Raw genomic sequence first — 16,580 nt, forward strand, 5'->3', positions numbered from 1 at the left:
ACAAATTTGCGAGAGTTGCTGAAGGAGATGCGCGATCAAAACTTGTTACTTCAGGAACATATAGTCACCATCAACGAAAATTTTTCCTCTACATCCAAAGCGTTATTTCAAGAACTAAGTGAGCTTGGAGTGAATAACAAAAAGAAACAGCCATACTCCGAAACAATTAAGCAGTTTGCTTTAACTCTCCACTTCTACTCACCAAAAGCCTATGATTTCCTAAGAAAGCATTTCTGTTTGCCCCACGAAAATACCATAAGAGAATGGTCAGCGAAGATCGATTCATCACCCGGCTTCACAAGTGAGAGTTTTGAATTTCTTCGTGGTGAAGCTGAAAAGAGTCCTTTTCCAATGTTAGCAGTTCTTGATATGGATGAAATGTCAATTAGGAAACACGTGGAATGGTGTGGTGATAAATTTACTGGATTCGTCAATTATGGAAAGGTTTCGGATAACACTCACGAGGAACAAACAGTGGCTTCTTCCGCTCTGGTTTTCATGTTGGTTGCGGTTAACGGTGCGTGGAAAATTCCTCTTGGATATTTTTTTGTACATGGCACCCCAGGATGGCTCTTAACAAACTTAGTCATGGAATGTTTGTGTCACATTCACAACACCGGTGTGAAATGTATCGCACTGGTATGTGCCGGATTAAGTAGCAACCTTACGACGGCCAAAATGTTAGGAGCGAACTTGGATCCGGATGATCTCGATCCCAGTTTCCCAAATCCTGCAAATACTTCAGAAAAGGTTTATCTAGTCCTGGACGTTGTTCATATGTACAAACTCTTGCGCAATCTATGGTCTGATTTTGAAATGATTATCAACGGCCTCACAAGTGAGGTAAAACAAATGCCTTAAAGGTTATACCATAAGTCTATTGTGTAAGGTCCCCATAAGTCAGAAACAAAGTTAATTTAAGTCATTAGCAAATGTCCCTAATAAAGGAAGCAGGTAAGGAAATTTCATCGCCCCCTGTCGGACTCTGGAGGAACCACAAAGCGGAGCTGACGTAATCTAATTTCGTATTGGGCATGTCTTCTAGGAGGATGGAACTCGAACGAGTTCCTTCCTCCTAGATGTCTTAGTCTTAAAGAATGAATCGTAGGCAGGTTTAAAAATGGCGGCGACCACTAAACGGTACCAGCCGCCATTCCCCAATTGGTGAAAAAGTTGAAAGTCCTATCCTAACTTCCGGTATAAGCAAACAGCCTAGGAATTATAGATGGCGCTTTTATCGTACCCATCAAATTTTCAAAATGTTGATACAAGTACAATGCCGGTGGTATAGGACCTAATTGGGGACTCATACTTATGGGGACCTTACATAATAGACTTATGGTTATAGTAAAACACAAAGCAGAGTTATAAAATATTAATGTTTATTAGGTTATTTGTTGGGATTACGTACATCACAAAACTACATAAAATGCAAGATAAGGAGGGTTTAACTCTAGCAAACAAACTTACGAAATTTCATGTTTATTGGAAATCCCAGAAGATGAAAGTGAAGTTGGCGGTGCAAGTTTTAAGTAGTTCTGTCGCAAAATCTTTGCAGATTTTGGAAGACACTGGGAATGAGATTTTTCATGGATGTAAACCTACAATTCATTTCATAGAGACACTCGATAGGTATTCAAAAAATGTTTTAACTCTGCTTCATTTAAAACTAACCTCTCAAGTAAATCTGGGGCTTTTGACATCTTAAATTCAAGATCACCTAATGGTAAAGGCTACAAAGCTCCAATAAGGCCAAATAAATTTGAAGAAATCCAACTCTTTCTGGAAAAAACCAAAGAGCTTCTATTGCACTTAGAGGATGATGAAGGAACACGACAAGTTGAGGGAAAAAGAAAAACTGGTCCTTTAGGTTTAGCCCTTTCTATTACCAGCATTTTGGAAATTTCAAAGAAATATCTAATGTCACCAGATCCACAGTTGAGGTTTGAATCTGAAACAACTGGGCAACTCTCCGAAGGATTAATAACATATTTTTCATTTTTAAAGCTATTTGCTTACTTACAAGCTCTGCCAGGACCACCTTGAATTATATTTTAAAGGGGCTGGCCGGAGCTGTTGGGGTGAAGGGGGGGTCAAACTGTTAGTTACCATATTGCTTACCCGCCCACCGCGACAGTGGCGCCATTTCTTATGGCTAAAGAGCTGGGTGTTTTCCCCCTGAACTAAGGGCGGACTTCACCCCAACAGCGCCGGTTAGCCCCTTTAATACAATGCGCGGGAAAGGCGGTTGGAATAACAACCCTACCACCAAGCAATTTGAAGGTGCCTACAGGAGATCACTCGCTAGCCGTCTATCTCCAACCTTAACTGGAAACGCTACACCTCTGGATGAAAAGGAAATTCTCAATTTGTGTAACATCCGTCGCTATCCCGAGTTTGATGAAGAAGCGGAATCACAAAGATTGACACCTTCGCAAATTGAACAGCGAGAAGATGCTGAAATTACAGATTTCTATATTGAACAACAAAACTCGTCAATATTTTTAGAAAATGCAGTTTATTACATTTCTGGATTTGTTGTTTCAAAGCTGTACAAAGTAGTTAAATGCGGGACTTGCTTAGCAGTCCTTGAGGAAGCACCCAATGAGCATAACTACGCTTATGACAAACACTTTAGATTCACCCGGATGAAAAATAATGGTGGATTGCGCAATCCATCGAAGAGTGTTCTCCAAATTTGTCAACTTACGGAATCATGCATTCGCCAAAATGTGACTGTATCAATGAAGTGTGACAAAATATCTTTGGCCATTGAAATTGCTGTCCTCAAAAATATTGTTGGCTTAGATATTTTCGTTGATCTCTATGAGCACATGTTTGATGCTGAAATGGGCATTCAGAACCATCGCATTGCACTAATAAAGCAAGTCATACGGCTATACACCAAAGTCAGAATGTTCAAACTGGCGAAAGATAAGAATCTTCAGTTGAAAGGACAGGCTATTAGACACAAACTTTCAAAACTGGTTTTATTTCAAGGGCAATAAAAACTACATAACCTTGTTAACTAGTCTAATTAAATAAATATAACAAACTAAGATGAAGAAGGCTTGATTCACTAGAACAATGATTTTAAGCCTTCGACAAAAAAATCAACTATTTTGGTTTGAAGCAACATAGGGGCCTGCGAATATTCGCGATTCGGTAAATTTACGAATAATATTTGGAATATATATGTTCGATTCGAGGATAATAAGAGATTTACGAATCATTTACCATTCGATTATCGTTTCGAATCTCGGATCAAATCACCTTAGCAATGTGGGGTCGAATCTATGTTTCAGGGTTTGGAATTTGTAGCATTTCTACGAATCTTCGATTCGATTCGAAAGTGCAATGAAAAGGGACCAACACAATCGAATATTATATTAAATAGGCATTTTGGTTTGTGGTACCCCTCAGATACTTTCGATTAATACTGGTACGTATTTGAGGGCTTGATAATTTGAGTGCTAAATGGCGAATATGAGTCCATAAAATACATTAAATTACAAATGAAACTACACCAAGTCGCGAACGGTGAAAACCAATCCTCAAAGTACTACGCTTTAGTGACTAAACACTCAAAGGCATTACTTGTACAGCGCTTCAAAGTTGAAATGCACGTTTTACTGTGAATGCCTGACTCTCTATCACATAGTATATGGAGGAATTACTTGACTTAAACTGGGTTCTATTAATAAATATATCACATAGTATATGGACGAATTACTTGACTTAAACTGGGTTCTATTAATAAATATATCACATAGTATATGGACGAATTACTTGATTTAAACTGGGTTCTATTAATAAATATACAAGTACACATAAATCATTTTATTGGCCCTTGATTCGGCTTTTACAAATGGTATTAATACATTTCTGATGAATAACAAATTACAATATTATTACTATGAGAACATCAAGTCTTTGTTCTTTTTGGCCCAGATTAGCGTTTCAGCGTTGTGATTAGAGAGCGAATGGCGAGAATCGGTCAGTACTTGAGAACCGACGGAATTAACTCTTTCTGATGCGCAGTTGGTAGCTTGAATAGAAAGAATATCGCGAGCGGCTTTGGCCAGCAGTGGATAAATACTGCATTTAAGCCCCCAGTAAAGCAAAGGGTCACCATTACGATCCATTATCGGCTCTCTTGAATAAGCAAATATTTCGTCATTCAGTTGGTGAGATGCTGTTTTTTCATTTGACGATACGCTTTGATGATTTAGATTAACCTTTTGGAAAATACAATCCAGTAAACTACCCCCACTTAACGATCCGTGGCTTAAGGTTCTTGAATCGTCAGACGTGTTATCTTGGAGAGTATCTCGCGTTGCAATGTGGTCAGGTAAGGCCTCGTCGTTACTAGTGCCGTTGAGATTTAGGATAACATTTTCCAAATAACGTTTAATTTCTTTGGTTTGGGTATCATCAAATAAGACCTTTTTAAATCGTGGAACCAGAAACGTAGACACCAATAAATAGTCCATAGATAGGTCAAATCTTGAGTTGAGTTGCTTTAAAAGCTCGTCCTTGAATGACTGTATACCCCGCGATGGTGCTTTCAGTACCTCTTCTTTTAGAACTGAAATACAAGGAATGATGAGACTAACGCTGACATGTGAATCGGCGCTCAACATTGTGGTTGCTTCAGCTATGATTTTGAGGATCGGGAGAGAAGCATCTAAGGTATCTTTCAACTGTTTGGAAAGAGAGGCGGGTGGACCTTTAAAGCACCTTTTCTTTGCTTGACATTCGATTAGTGCTAAGGACACAGCCACCTCATTTTTGTGCAGCCAGTCTAACAGCTTAAATGTGCTGTTGAACCGCGTTATAACGTCGAGCGGTGGCCTTGAATCGCTTAGTCCTGAATCCATTTGATGTTTTGTCAAAGCACTCTGACCAACTGTTGAAGAATGGAAGAATCCACCAATTCGATGCGCTCCTTTAATTAAATGCTTTACCATAATTTGAGCGTCTAATGCAGCGTTTATGGCAAGTTGTAATACATGTGCGGAACAACCGTGCCATTTCATACCAAGACGGCGAGCAGTACACGGCATCGTATTTGTAGTATCGGTGGTAGCAAACAGAACCATGGGTAGTTCAATTCCAAAATACTCCAACTGATTCTTTATTATGTCTTCCGTTGTAGCGGCTGTGTGATCGGCATTACGATCTTCCAGGTTTATAACAGATAAACACCGGGAAAAGAGGTTCCAGTTCGTCTCACTTATGTAGTGCACGGTTAAAGCCAAGAAGTTACTTCCGTTATCACCTTTCCAGTGATCGAAAGTAACGGAGATTCGAGAAGTATTAATATCTGACTTAAGAGTTGATCGCAATTTAACTTCAAGGTGATCCTTCATATCATCCAGCCTACGGGAAAGTGTTGTTGGGTGCGGAGGGCAATACCGGCCATCAGTGAATTCCGAGCACAAGTGTTTAAAACCTACTCCCGCTGCCGTTTCTAAAGGTCTAGCGTCAGCCACCACGAAATATAATACTGCTTTGTCATATCTATCCTTGGTTAAGTCACTTACTGATTTCGACTCGCGTCTTGATTTTTTGCTTGTAGATGGTTCCGATCCAGCGGCGTATGAAGTCAATGCTCGCTTTGCCTGTTGCTTTTGGGAATTAATTTCTTTAGCTTGTTCGTATTGAGCTTTATGTTTTAGTTGCAAATGTGTCCATAAGTGGGATGTGGTTCGACTCGGTTGCACTGACAACATTTGCAAACACAATTTACACCAAAAACCATCGCTTCGTTCATCAAAGTATGCTTTGGCAGATGACATAATCGTTGACCACCTATTATTTTGACTATTGCAGACGTTAAACGATATAGTGACGGAAACTTTCAATACTTGCTTACACTCCAGTAGTATTTTCTAATGGTATTACTGATAAGCAAATGAAACAAACTTCAATGGTTTCGGTTAATTGAAGCTTAAACAAGTTGGGAAAGCCAAAATATTACCTCTCCGAGTGGAGATGACCCTTTAAACAACCTAAATATATGCATCTATCGCTTTTTTTAATTCTTTGCAAGTGCAGGAATTCAATTTTAAAATAGTCAATTGTTCAAGCCTTTTCAATATCTCTCAATTGCTGTGGAAACTCTACTCTCTCGCTATACCTCAACCGTATTCTTAGTCTACCAGTATGATTTGTAACATTTGTCCATATCAAAGCTGAATCATCCCTCGCCACACAAAAAGCAAATGTCCCCAAAACATGGAAGCCACAACCCAATCACACATAAGCTAGGCTCCCACTTAACCAAAATAATTATTAAACAGTTAAATACTCACAAAAATTGGCAAAATCAATCTCCTTCAGTAATACGTAGCGCTTAAATATATTATTTTGCGAACAAAATTAATCGAGCGAATTTAACGTTTAACTTCTTCTCTTGAAATTCTATCAAAGAGTGATTCAACTGTTTAAAAAAAGGTTTTTTTCGCAAATAGGGCGCTATCATATCAACCGCAATTCCGTCATATTTAAAAAATATACATTGCCAACACTTTTTTAGACACAATAGTGGACGTTTTAGCCTCATTAAAAACATGTAAAACAATATCTCATCTACAAATAGCTTACACATGTCTTTTTTACACAAACAAGGAGTACTATAAACCCACTGCGGTTTTTTATTCAAACGTGAAACAATTTCGCTTAAGTTAATCATCTCTAGGCATCGTAAAAAATGTCTCTATCACTCCTAGGTAACTGTATGCACAGGATTTTACGACATTGTAACTCAAATTCATCTGATTATGTTTTAACAAGGTTAAATCTAACTGGGAGTAAGATGAAAGGAGTAGAAGCTTATCTGTCTTAGGAAATATGAAATTTTATCTTAACAGTTAAGTTTATAACGAAAAAACGCGGAAGGGGAAAACGAGCAGACAACAGCGATTTTTGGGGGTAGAAGGTTAAGAGCGCCATCTGTCGTCCGTGCCAAAGTTGAACTTCCTCTCGAAACGCAATGAGAAAGTGGGTAAAATAATGCCATCAGATATTTAACTGCGTCGATATATTTAACGACTTGACCCATGACATGCGCGTAACACTGGCTTTTATGAATCCTATTTATTGTTGGATGCTAGGAAACTTGGTAGACGTAACAGTCTGTACTAGTACCCAAGCATCCTTCAATAAACGCCTGCCAATATTGTGGTACGCATGGTACAACTAAAAAATTGGATGTGTATTTATCTTTCGACTCACTCCAAGCCTTTAAGCCCTCATTACAGAGGATTTGAAACACTATCGTAATTCCTAGTGTCTCGAATCTCTACGTTCCTGTCCATTATGAACAGTGCTGAGAGAATGATACATCAGAAAGAGCCATTCAAATCGAATTGCCGAAAATATTATCCATATTTTCATTTCATATAACAGAGAAAGCAAATTATTATGGTTCTGAGAGGAGCTTCCCATTTTGGTTGTTGTTCTCAAAAATATATCGCAATGCACGGGCCTCGATAGATATAGGAGGCAATGAAGGAAATATATCACAACGCACGGGCCTTGTTGGATATAGGAGGCAATGAAGGAAATATATCACAATGCCTGGGCCTTGATAGATACAGGAGGCAATGTAGGAAATATAACGCAATGCACGGGCCTTGATAGATATAGGAGGCAATGATTTAACGACTTCGGTACTTCGGTTTATCTTTAATATTTAAATAAATATAATTATTTTAAATTATTTTAATCGCCAGTAAATAACTTTAAAAATAGTTAAATCGTTTAAAATAAAGTTGTTCCTATTATCTTTCGAAACTTTGCTAATATTGACGTTTAAAGTGAAGGGTACCCCTCTTGCCCGCTTTCTTCAAATTTTGGGGTATATATACGATTCGTTTCCATTATAATAATAGATAAAAACGCATTCGCGTGAACCGGTGGTGGAAGCCCTGCCATTGGGAGGCTAGACGTTTCTCGTAACCCTAGCCGCTCGCCGCGTATATCTGAAAACCAAACGATAAAAACGCATTCGCGTGAACCGATGGTGGAAGCCCTGCCATTGGGAGGCTAGACGTTTCTCGTAACCCTAGCCGCTCGCCGCGTATATCTGAAAACCAAACGATAAAAACGCATTCGCGTGAACCGATGGCGGAAGCCCTGCCATTGGGAGGCTAGACGTTTCTCGTAACCCTAGCCGATCGCCGCGTATATCTTGAAACCAAACGATGAGTGTCCATGTGGAGTTGGACAAAGACTAGCAGATTATGGTCCTTAGAAGCCAGTTAGTAAAGACTGGTGTTGGTAGATGAATGGCCACATTTCCGTGAACCGCGAACGCGTTCCGGAGATAGGGTATTTGTTTGCTCCGATTTGTAAACTGCGAACGCGGTCACGTGGGGTCTGACAGACAGACACACAGACAGACACACAGACAGACACGGCCGGTGTAATACCTCTCCGTGACATACGTCACTCGGAGAGGTAAAAACACAAATATGGGCGACGCCCCCAATATATCCCTTCTTTTTTTAATTCTATGACAGTTTCCATGCGTTAAATTAAAAAACCACTTTCAATATCTTAGTTACATTAAACGTTGGCTTGCGATTGGCGCTTGAAACCTTTCTAACATTGTGGGGTCAATGTTCAAACTTCATTCTACGTTTTCAGTGCTATGAATTTTGGTATGCCATTCATTGCGGATAAGTATAAACACCGTCAAGCACAGCATTGGCACATTGAGAGTCTTCAAGATAGAAAAACTCAGATCTAACCATTTCCGTATCAAATACATTGTATAATAAGACGGCAGATGTGATTTCGCAACGTTTTCGGCTTCCAGTGTTACCTCGGTTTCGTTCCCCTTTTGAGGAACTAACAGTATGTGCGCGTACCAATCTCCCCCCAGAAAGACATGACATCTGAGGTTCTTTCCGTCCCTTGGAATTGCCGTCTCCCTATACTTGCCGCGTAGCGTCCTGTGCATCATTGAGACCTGCCTATTCGATTTATTTGAAAACATTTATCGAATCCCATAGTATTCGACTCACTATACGATGAATTCGCTTGCGATATGCCGTTTAGAACCAAAATAAAATTTGATTCGACATTTCTTATTGTTTCTATTTATTATTATTCGAATTCGAGATTCGACACACTGTTCACCTTATTATTTGATTTGGTTTTGTTCTCGGAAAATAACCGCTATTCGATTTGAGGTTCGAAGACGTCGAATTTGGAAGCTTCGCAGGGCCCTAAAGCAACAGGTTTTTATTTACAAAATGATTTACTTACGAACAGAATAAGAGGACCTCCCTTTCAGATTAGGAAATAGTTTTACTTTGAACAAACATTCGCTTAAATCTCTTTAAATATCAGCTGTTATTGCAAAGCATCAGCACGCTCGCTGGCAAAAGTTATTTATCCAATTTTTTTACCTTTCAAAGTTCAGCGATAGATGGCGCACTAGGTATCTTCCCCCGGGAAAATCGCGTCGACTGCTAGCTGTCATCTCCGTATTTTCCCCGATTCAGTAGGGTATCTAGACCCGTATATATATCTATGATTCCACCAGAAAAAACGAAAGTTAGTTAGTACTAGTAGTAGTCCTCTTGACTCGGAGAGGTAAATTTTGTTTTTTCCAACTTGTTTTCCAACAATATAGTATAATATTTTTTACCAACTTCTCATTTAACGTTTCTTACTCCGTGTGTTTATGTAAAACCCAAAGGAGGTATGAGCTGATAACCAGTTATTTAGTGATTTAGTCAGTTATATAGAGTAGTGCACGGGAATAGGCATTGTACGCGATTTCATGGATAATTCTATCGTTAAGGGGACTTGTAAAAGTGACAGCTTTCATAGTTCAAAAATCGTGGCGTGAGGATGGTTTTAGTGTTGAGTATAAAGATTGGGTTCTAAAAGGAATTTCGAAGCGTATCTTATAAATGCTTGTAGAAGTGTAGAATTATTTTTAAACTCATACTTATAATAAAGAATTTCGCATTGTTTTTCTAGTCCCGTATGAGTATATATTGTCCCTGACCCACCAGTTTTTACCTCTCCGAGTGACGTATGTCACGGAGAGGTTCTAAATTCGACGTGTCTGTCTGTCTGTCTGTCTGTCTGTCTGTCTGTCTGTCTGTCTGTCTGTCTGTCTGTCTGTCTGTCTGTCCGTTGTTATACCCACGTGACCGCGTTCGCAGTTTGCAGATCGGAGCAAACGTGTATTCAATTTCCAGACCGCATTTACCGTCCCGGAAATTGTATTCCACTTACAGGCTATAACTCCATTGTCTGTCTAACAACTGTTCATTTGTCCACCCCACATGGACACCAGTCTGAACTTTCTAGCTTCTAAACACCACCATCTTCTAGTCTTTCGCCCATTCCACATGGACACCAGTCTGTACACCTGGCTTCTAACACCACTATCTTCTGGTCTTTGTTTTTGTCCATCCCACATGGACACCAGTCTGTACACCTGGTTTCTAACACAACCATCTTCTGGTCTTTGTTTTTGTCCATCCCACATGGACACCAGTCTGTACACCTGGCTTCTAACACCACCAACATCCTTAAGGTTAAGACATACGCGGCGATCGGCTAGGGTTACGAGAAACGTCTAGCCTTCCAATGGAGGGGTCTTCCTCCAAGGTTCACGCAATTGCGATGTTCTTATCTACAGCCGCGATTCGAATCCCTTATATACTACCTATTTGAGTAAGTCGAAGCAGCCGGCGTATGCTTCATTTCAAACGCCAATATTAGTCAAGTCTCTCTAGAATGTTTAATTGTTCTATATCAAAACGATGTAACGTTCAATAAGGCAAACAACTGACGAAGAAAATATTTAATATTAATTATATTTATTTTAATATTTAAGATAATCTTGTTTCTCATCTCAAAATTAATACGGAAAGAGTTAACAAGTTGGGAAAACCAAAATATTACCTCTCCGAGTCAAGAGGTCTACTACTACAAACTTATTTACCCAGATATGGAGTTATTTCACTTTTTTGAAGTAAAAATTTACGAAATATTGAAGTAGTATTCCAAACATAGCAAACAGTAAAGTAGACGACATTTTACATCCAATAAGGATAAATCTTGGACACATGGAAATCAGTCAATGGGGAAAAGAACAGGAAATGAAGTCTACGCTTCAGCTGTTTACCCTATATTCTGGTAGCTACATTCACAACTGGTTTTCAGTGTAAACACAATCGTCTCGTCTCACCTCAACAATATTCTTAGTTTGCCAACACGAATGTTAACGTTAAATAACACCAAAGCTAAATTATACCCAGACGCACTAATAGTCATAGCGCACCGTAAAGAGAATAAAAAGTCTGTAGCTACTCGTTTACCACTAGCCCTTTTACTAATCTAATTGCCACCATGATCTTTTCTTCTATTATAAAATCTTTACCTGATTATTTAAGAGTGTATTTAACTTTCGGCTCACTCTGAACCGTTAATGTCTCTTCATTTCAGACACGAAAATCAAAGCCAAAAGTTTACTTCACTTCAGGCCTCAATAATTTACACTTTGTTTCACTAAGCCTATTGCGGATAATACTTGTTTTACCCGCCGGAGTCTAGGTCTTAGGTTTCTTCATGAAGTCACTAAACCAAGGATTATTCTATATACAGATGTCGTATAGCTTAAGTAATATATAAACAGCCATTTCAAATAACAATATTAAAAAAAATCTTTGGAATATCAAAATGAAACAGAGCTTTAAAGCTACAAAACTACTAAATGCATCATAATTACGAAAAATACTTCCACATATTCACTTTATATTATGTAAAAAGGGAATATTAAGGTTCTGTATGATTTCTTAACACATCAACACAAGGCTAACTGCTAACGCGACGCACTAGTGTAACAACGGACGGACACACACAGACAAAAAAATAAGCTGCTTTTTAACTCTTTCCGTATTAATTTTGAGATGAGAAACAAGATTATCTTAAATATTAAAATAAATATAATTAATATTAAATATTTTCTTCGTCAGTTGTTTGCCTTATTGAACGTTACATCGTTTTGATATAGAACAATTAAACATTCTAGAGAGACTTGACTAATATTGGCGTTTGAAATGAAGCATACGCCGGTTGCTTCGACTTACTCAAATAGGTAGTATATAAGGGATTCGAATCGCGGCTGTAGATAAGAACATCGCAATTGCGTGAACCTTGGAGGAAGACCCCTCCATTGGAAGGCTAGACGTTTCTCGTAACCCTAGCCGATCGCCGCGTATGTCTTAACCTTAAGGATGTTGGTGGTGTTAGAAGCCAGGTGTACAGACTGGTGTCCATGTGGGATGGACAAAAACAAAGACCAGAAGATGGTTGTGTTAGAAACCAGGTGTACAGACTGGTGTCCATGTGGGATGGACAAAAACAAAGACCAGAAGATAGTGGTGTTAGAAGCCAGGTGTACAGACTGGTGTCCATGTGGAATGGGCGAAAGACTAGAAGATGGTGGTGTTTAGAAGCTAGAAAGTTCAGACTGGTGTCCATGTGGGGTGGACAAATGAACAGTTGTTAGACAGACAATGGAGTTATAGCCTGTAAGTGGAATACAATTTCCGGGACTGTAAATGCGGTCTGGAAATTGAATACACGTTTGCTCCGATCTGCAAACTGCGAACGCGGTCACGTGGGTATAACAACGGACAGACAGACAGACAGACAGACAGACAGACAGACAGACAGACAGACAGACAGACAGACAGACAGACAGACAGACAGACACGTCGAATTTAGAACCTCTCCGTGACATACGTCACTCGGAGAGGTAAAAAGCAGCTTATTTTTTTGTCTGTGTGTGTCCGTCCGTTGTTACACTAGTGCGTCGCGTTAGCAGTTAGCCTTGTGTTGATGTGTTAAGAAATCATACAGAACCTTAATATTCCCTTTTTACATAATATAAAGTGAATATGTGGAAGTATTTTTCGTAATTATGATGCATTTAGTAGTTTTGTAGCTTTAAAGCTCTGTTTCATTTTGATATTCCAAAGATTTTTTTTAATATTGTTATTTGAAATGGCTGTTTATATATTACTTAAGCTATACGACATCTGTATATAGAATAATCCTTGGTTTAGTGACTTCATGAAGAAACCTAAGACCTAGACTCCGGCGGGTAAAACAAGTATTATCCGCAATAGGCTTAGTGAAACAAAGTGTAAATTATTGAGGCCTGAAGTGAAGTAAACTTTTGGCTTTGATTTTCGTGTCTGAAATGAAGAGACATTAACGGTTCAGAGTGAGCCGAAAGTTAAATACACTCTTAAATAATCAGGTAAAGATTTTATAATAGAAGAAAAGATCATGGTGGCAATTAGATTAGTAAAAGGGCTAGTGGTAAACGAGTAGCTACAGACTTTTTATTCTCTTTACGGTGCGCTATGACTATTAGTGCGTCTGGGTATAATTTAGCTTTGGTGTTATTTAACGTTAACATTCGTGTTGGCAAACTAAGAATATTGTTGAGGTGAGACGAGACGATTGTGTTTACACTGAAAACCAGTTGTGAATGTAGCTACCAGAATATAGGGTAAACAGCTGAAGCGTAGACTTCATTTCCTGTTCTTTTCCCCATTGACTGATTTCCATGTGTCCAAGATTTATCCTTATTGGATGTAAAATGTCGTCTACTTTACTGTTTGCTATGTTTGGAATACTACTTCAATATTTCGTAAATTTTTACTTCAAAAAAGTGAAATAACTCCATATCTGGGTAAATAAGTTTGTAGTAGTAGACCTCTTGACTCGGAGAGGTAATATTTTGGTTTTCCCAACTTGTACTATTATAGAAGCAGTTTTCGTATTCACATGCTTGTATAGAAAATCTTCCCGCACTGGGAGACGATTATTCGCGGTGAGGCTGCTTTCGAAATACCATAGACATCGGAAAACCTTCAATAGACCAGTTAGTTGATGGATTTAGTACTTTTTGGTACTTCAGGGTTTATTTATGATTGTTATGATTTTCTATGATTTACGGAAAGAGAAAAAATGTATGCATAACTAGAAATGGCACCTTATAGTGTCGTGGTCACTGTATTCTGCGAGTATTGAATTATTTATACATTTCTTTAGTTTATTAAGCACTGCTTGTAATTTTTTATGTATGCGAGCTACTGTATCGCCTTAGATCGATGTTGTGTGCTGTACACCTTAGCACATCGGAAACCACACGGAGTATTGCAAAATGGTTTTTGCCCTTGTTAAATTGTCAAAACTGGGATTATAAAAATTGAAACCATCCCAAAATTCAAATTGCTGTCAGTTATGTCCCCCTGCAAACAGTACTGCAGTACTGTATTGCACCATATAAACCAGTCCAAGGCGAAATTTCCCAGGACCGTGTGTCAGACGACGTCTAGGAGTGTGTGACCTGTATTGGAAGGCCCAAAATGATCGTACCCTGAGAATTTTGCCACCTAGCAGCCCGGGACAAATTTTTACCCCCGCCCACTGACCAATGCGTTTTATGGACAAAACTTTCCTGCCCATTCGCTACTGTATTCGATTCGGTCCCAGAACGTCATTGAAATGGATTTCTATTCGCCACAAAATAAGATTGACATGAGACGTCATCAGTCCCAGAATCATTTGAAAGCTGAGAAACACACACACACAAAAAACACTGTCCACTTCGTTAAAGGCTTGACGTCTCTAATGTCCCCACATTTTCATTTAAAATGTTGAAATTTTCTCCATTTCACGAACTCATGATTTTTAACAAAAGCAAATGTCACTATTTACCTCTTCGAGTGACGTACGTACGGAGAGGTACTGTCCTTGACTAGTCTGTGCCTATCTTTCAGCAACTAGATTGCCATAGTTCTACGTCTTATTGGGCATATTCTCTTCTCGTGCTTTACTATGGACAAAAGTTAGCAATCATGCTGGCAAACTAAGAATATTGTTGATGATAACAAGAGGCAGTGGCGCCGCCAGGGGGTAGGCTGGGTAGGCTACAGCCTACCCGTAAATATCAGAGGGGCCCCGAAATTAGGTTCCCATAAAATTAAAATATCATTATTACAATATTTTGATCTATGCCTAAAAGGCAATTTACTTTAGACAAAGTTTCATAAGGATGATGAACCTTTTGGCATCTGATTTTTACAATATTCTACAAAATGGGAAATGGGTTAACACTTTCGTGTTAAAAGTCTTTGACTAGCCAGAAACGTTATCTCGCTTTTTAATTTTTAGCCACATCACAAGTCAACATACGCCATTGCAAAATCTACGACTCGCTCAAAGTCAAACCAATTCTGCGACCACCCCAGCATCGGGTGATGGCATACTCCGGACACCAAGTCGATGTCCTTGGTGTTATAGATGTGCTCTGTACATCACCGACCACCAGCGCCATATGTGAATTTTACATCACGCCACACACCACAATTCCAATCCTTGGCGCGCACTCTGCCACAGCACTGGGGTTCATATTGCGACTTACGACTGACATACATCGAGCCTATCCATCATTAAGAACCCTGTACTCAGCACCTACAACAAGGACCGTCAAATCGCCCACGCAGCCTCACCAACTAGCTCAAATAGACCGCACGGAAACCTCTCCTATCCTGACATACGCTCCAACCGAGACTACCAGCGTCAGTACCAACACAGTACCGCCAACAGGCAGTTCGCCACCACGACAACAAGCCACACAACAGCAAACTCCGGCAGAAATACTCGCTCACTACCCGGATGTCTTCGACACCATAGGTCGCCTCCCAGGCAAACACCACATAAATCTACAACATAATGCCTATCCCTCGAAAACGGGAGCCCGCAAAATACCACAAGCTCTACGCAAGCCGGTGTATGAAGAACTCCAACGGATGGTACAACAAGGAATAATAACACCCGTAACCGAACATACCGACTGGGTACATCCTATGGTGGTGGTGGTAAAATCAAACAAAGACCTCCGCATCTGCCTCGACCCACGGAAACTCAACGCAGCCATAAAACGAGAGAAATTTCCAATGCCGACTACGAAGGAAATCTTCGCCGAGCTCAATGGCTCCACCATCTTCACGGTCTTTGATGCAAAATGCGCCTTCTGGCAAGTGGAACTCACGGACGAAAGTTCATTCCTTTGCACGTTCGCAACACCGTGGAGACTCTTTCGCTTTCTCCGTCTTCCGTATGGCATCATGACCGCCTCGGAGATCTTTCAACAATTCATGCTGTCCCTATTTCCACCACACCAATTTCCGTTCCTACACATATTAACAGATGATTTTCTTCTGGCAGCCCCAACACTACCATTGCACAACGAATATCTCATCCGTATACTGGATCGCGCTAGAGCTGTGGGACTGAACTTCAGTTCCAGAAAGGTACAGCTAGCCCAAACTCAACTAAGATACCTGGGTCATACAGTCAACGAACAAGGCGTGTCGATAGACCACGAAAGAGCTCAAGCGATCACAGCTATTCCAGCTCCCACAGACAAGAAGTCGTTACAACGCTTCCTAGGGATGATCAATTACGTGACAAGATTCATCCCAGAGCATTCGCAGAAAACAGCGCCCCTACGACTACTACTC

At 39.7% G+C, this 16,580-nt stretch overlaps 1 protein-coding gene across 1 annotated transcript; it reads right to left on the bottom strand.

The window, feature by feature from the left end:
* Window positions 1-1,970: 1,970 nt before the first annotated feature.
* Window positions 1,971-5,801, bottom strand: LOC149647011 (zinc finger BED domain-containing protein 4-like). Its single transcript, XM_089849579.1, has 2 exons — window positions 2,526-5,801; window positions 1,971-2,457 (listed from the first exon to the last, which is right to left on the bottom strand). Exon 1 carries the CDS (start codon window positions 5,799-5,801, stop codon window positions 3,915-3,917), a length of 1,887 nt encoding a protein of 628 aa, XP_089705705.1. The 3' UTR covers window positions 1,971-2,457; window positions 2,526-3,914.
* Window positions 5,802-16,580: the final 10,779 nt, after the last annotated feature.

The sequence above is a fragment of the Phalangium opilio genome, unplaced genomic scaffold (genome assembly GCF_054372755.1).
Source record: "Phalangium opilio isolate 3A_F unplaced genomic scaffold, DU_Popi_V2 ptg000089l_1, whole genome shotgun sequence".
NCBI lineage: Eukaryota > Metazoa > Arthropoda > Arachnida > Opiliones > Phalangiidae > Phalangium > Phalangium opilio.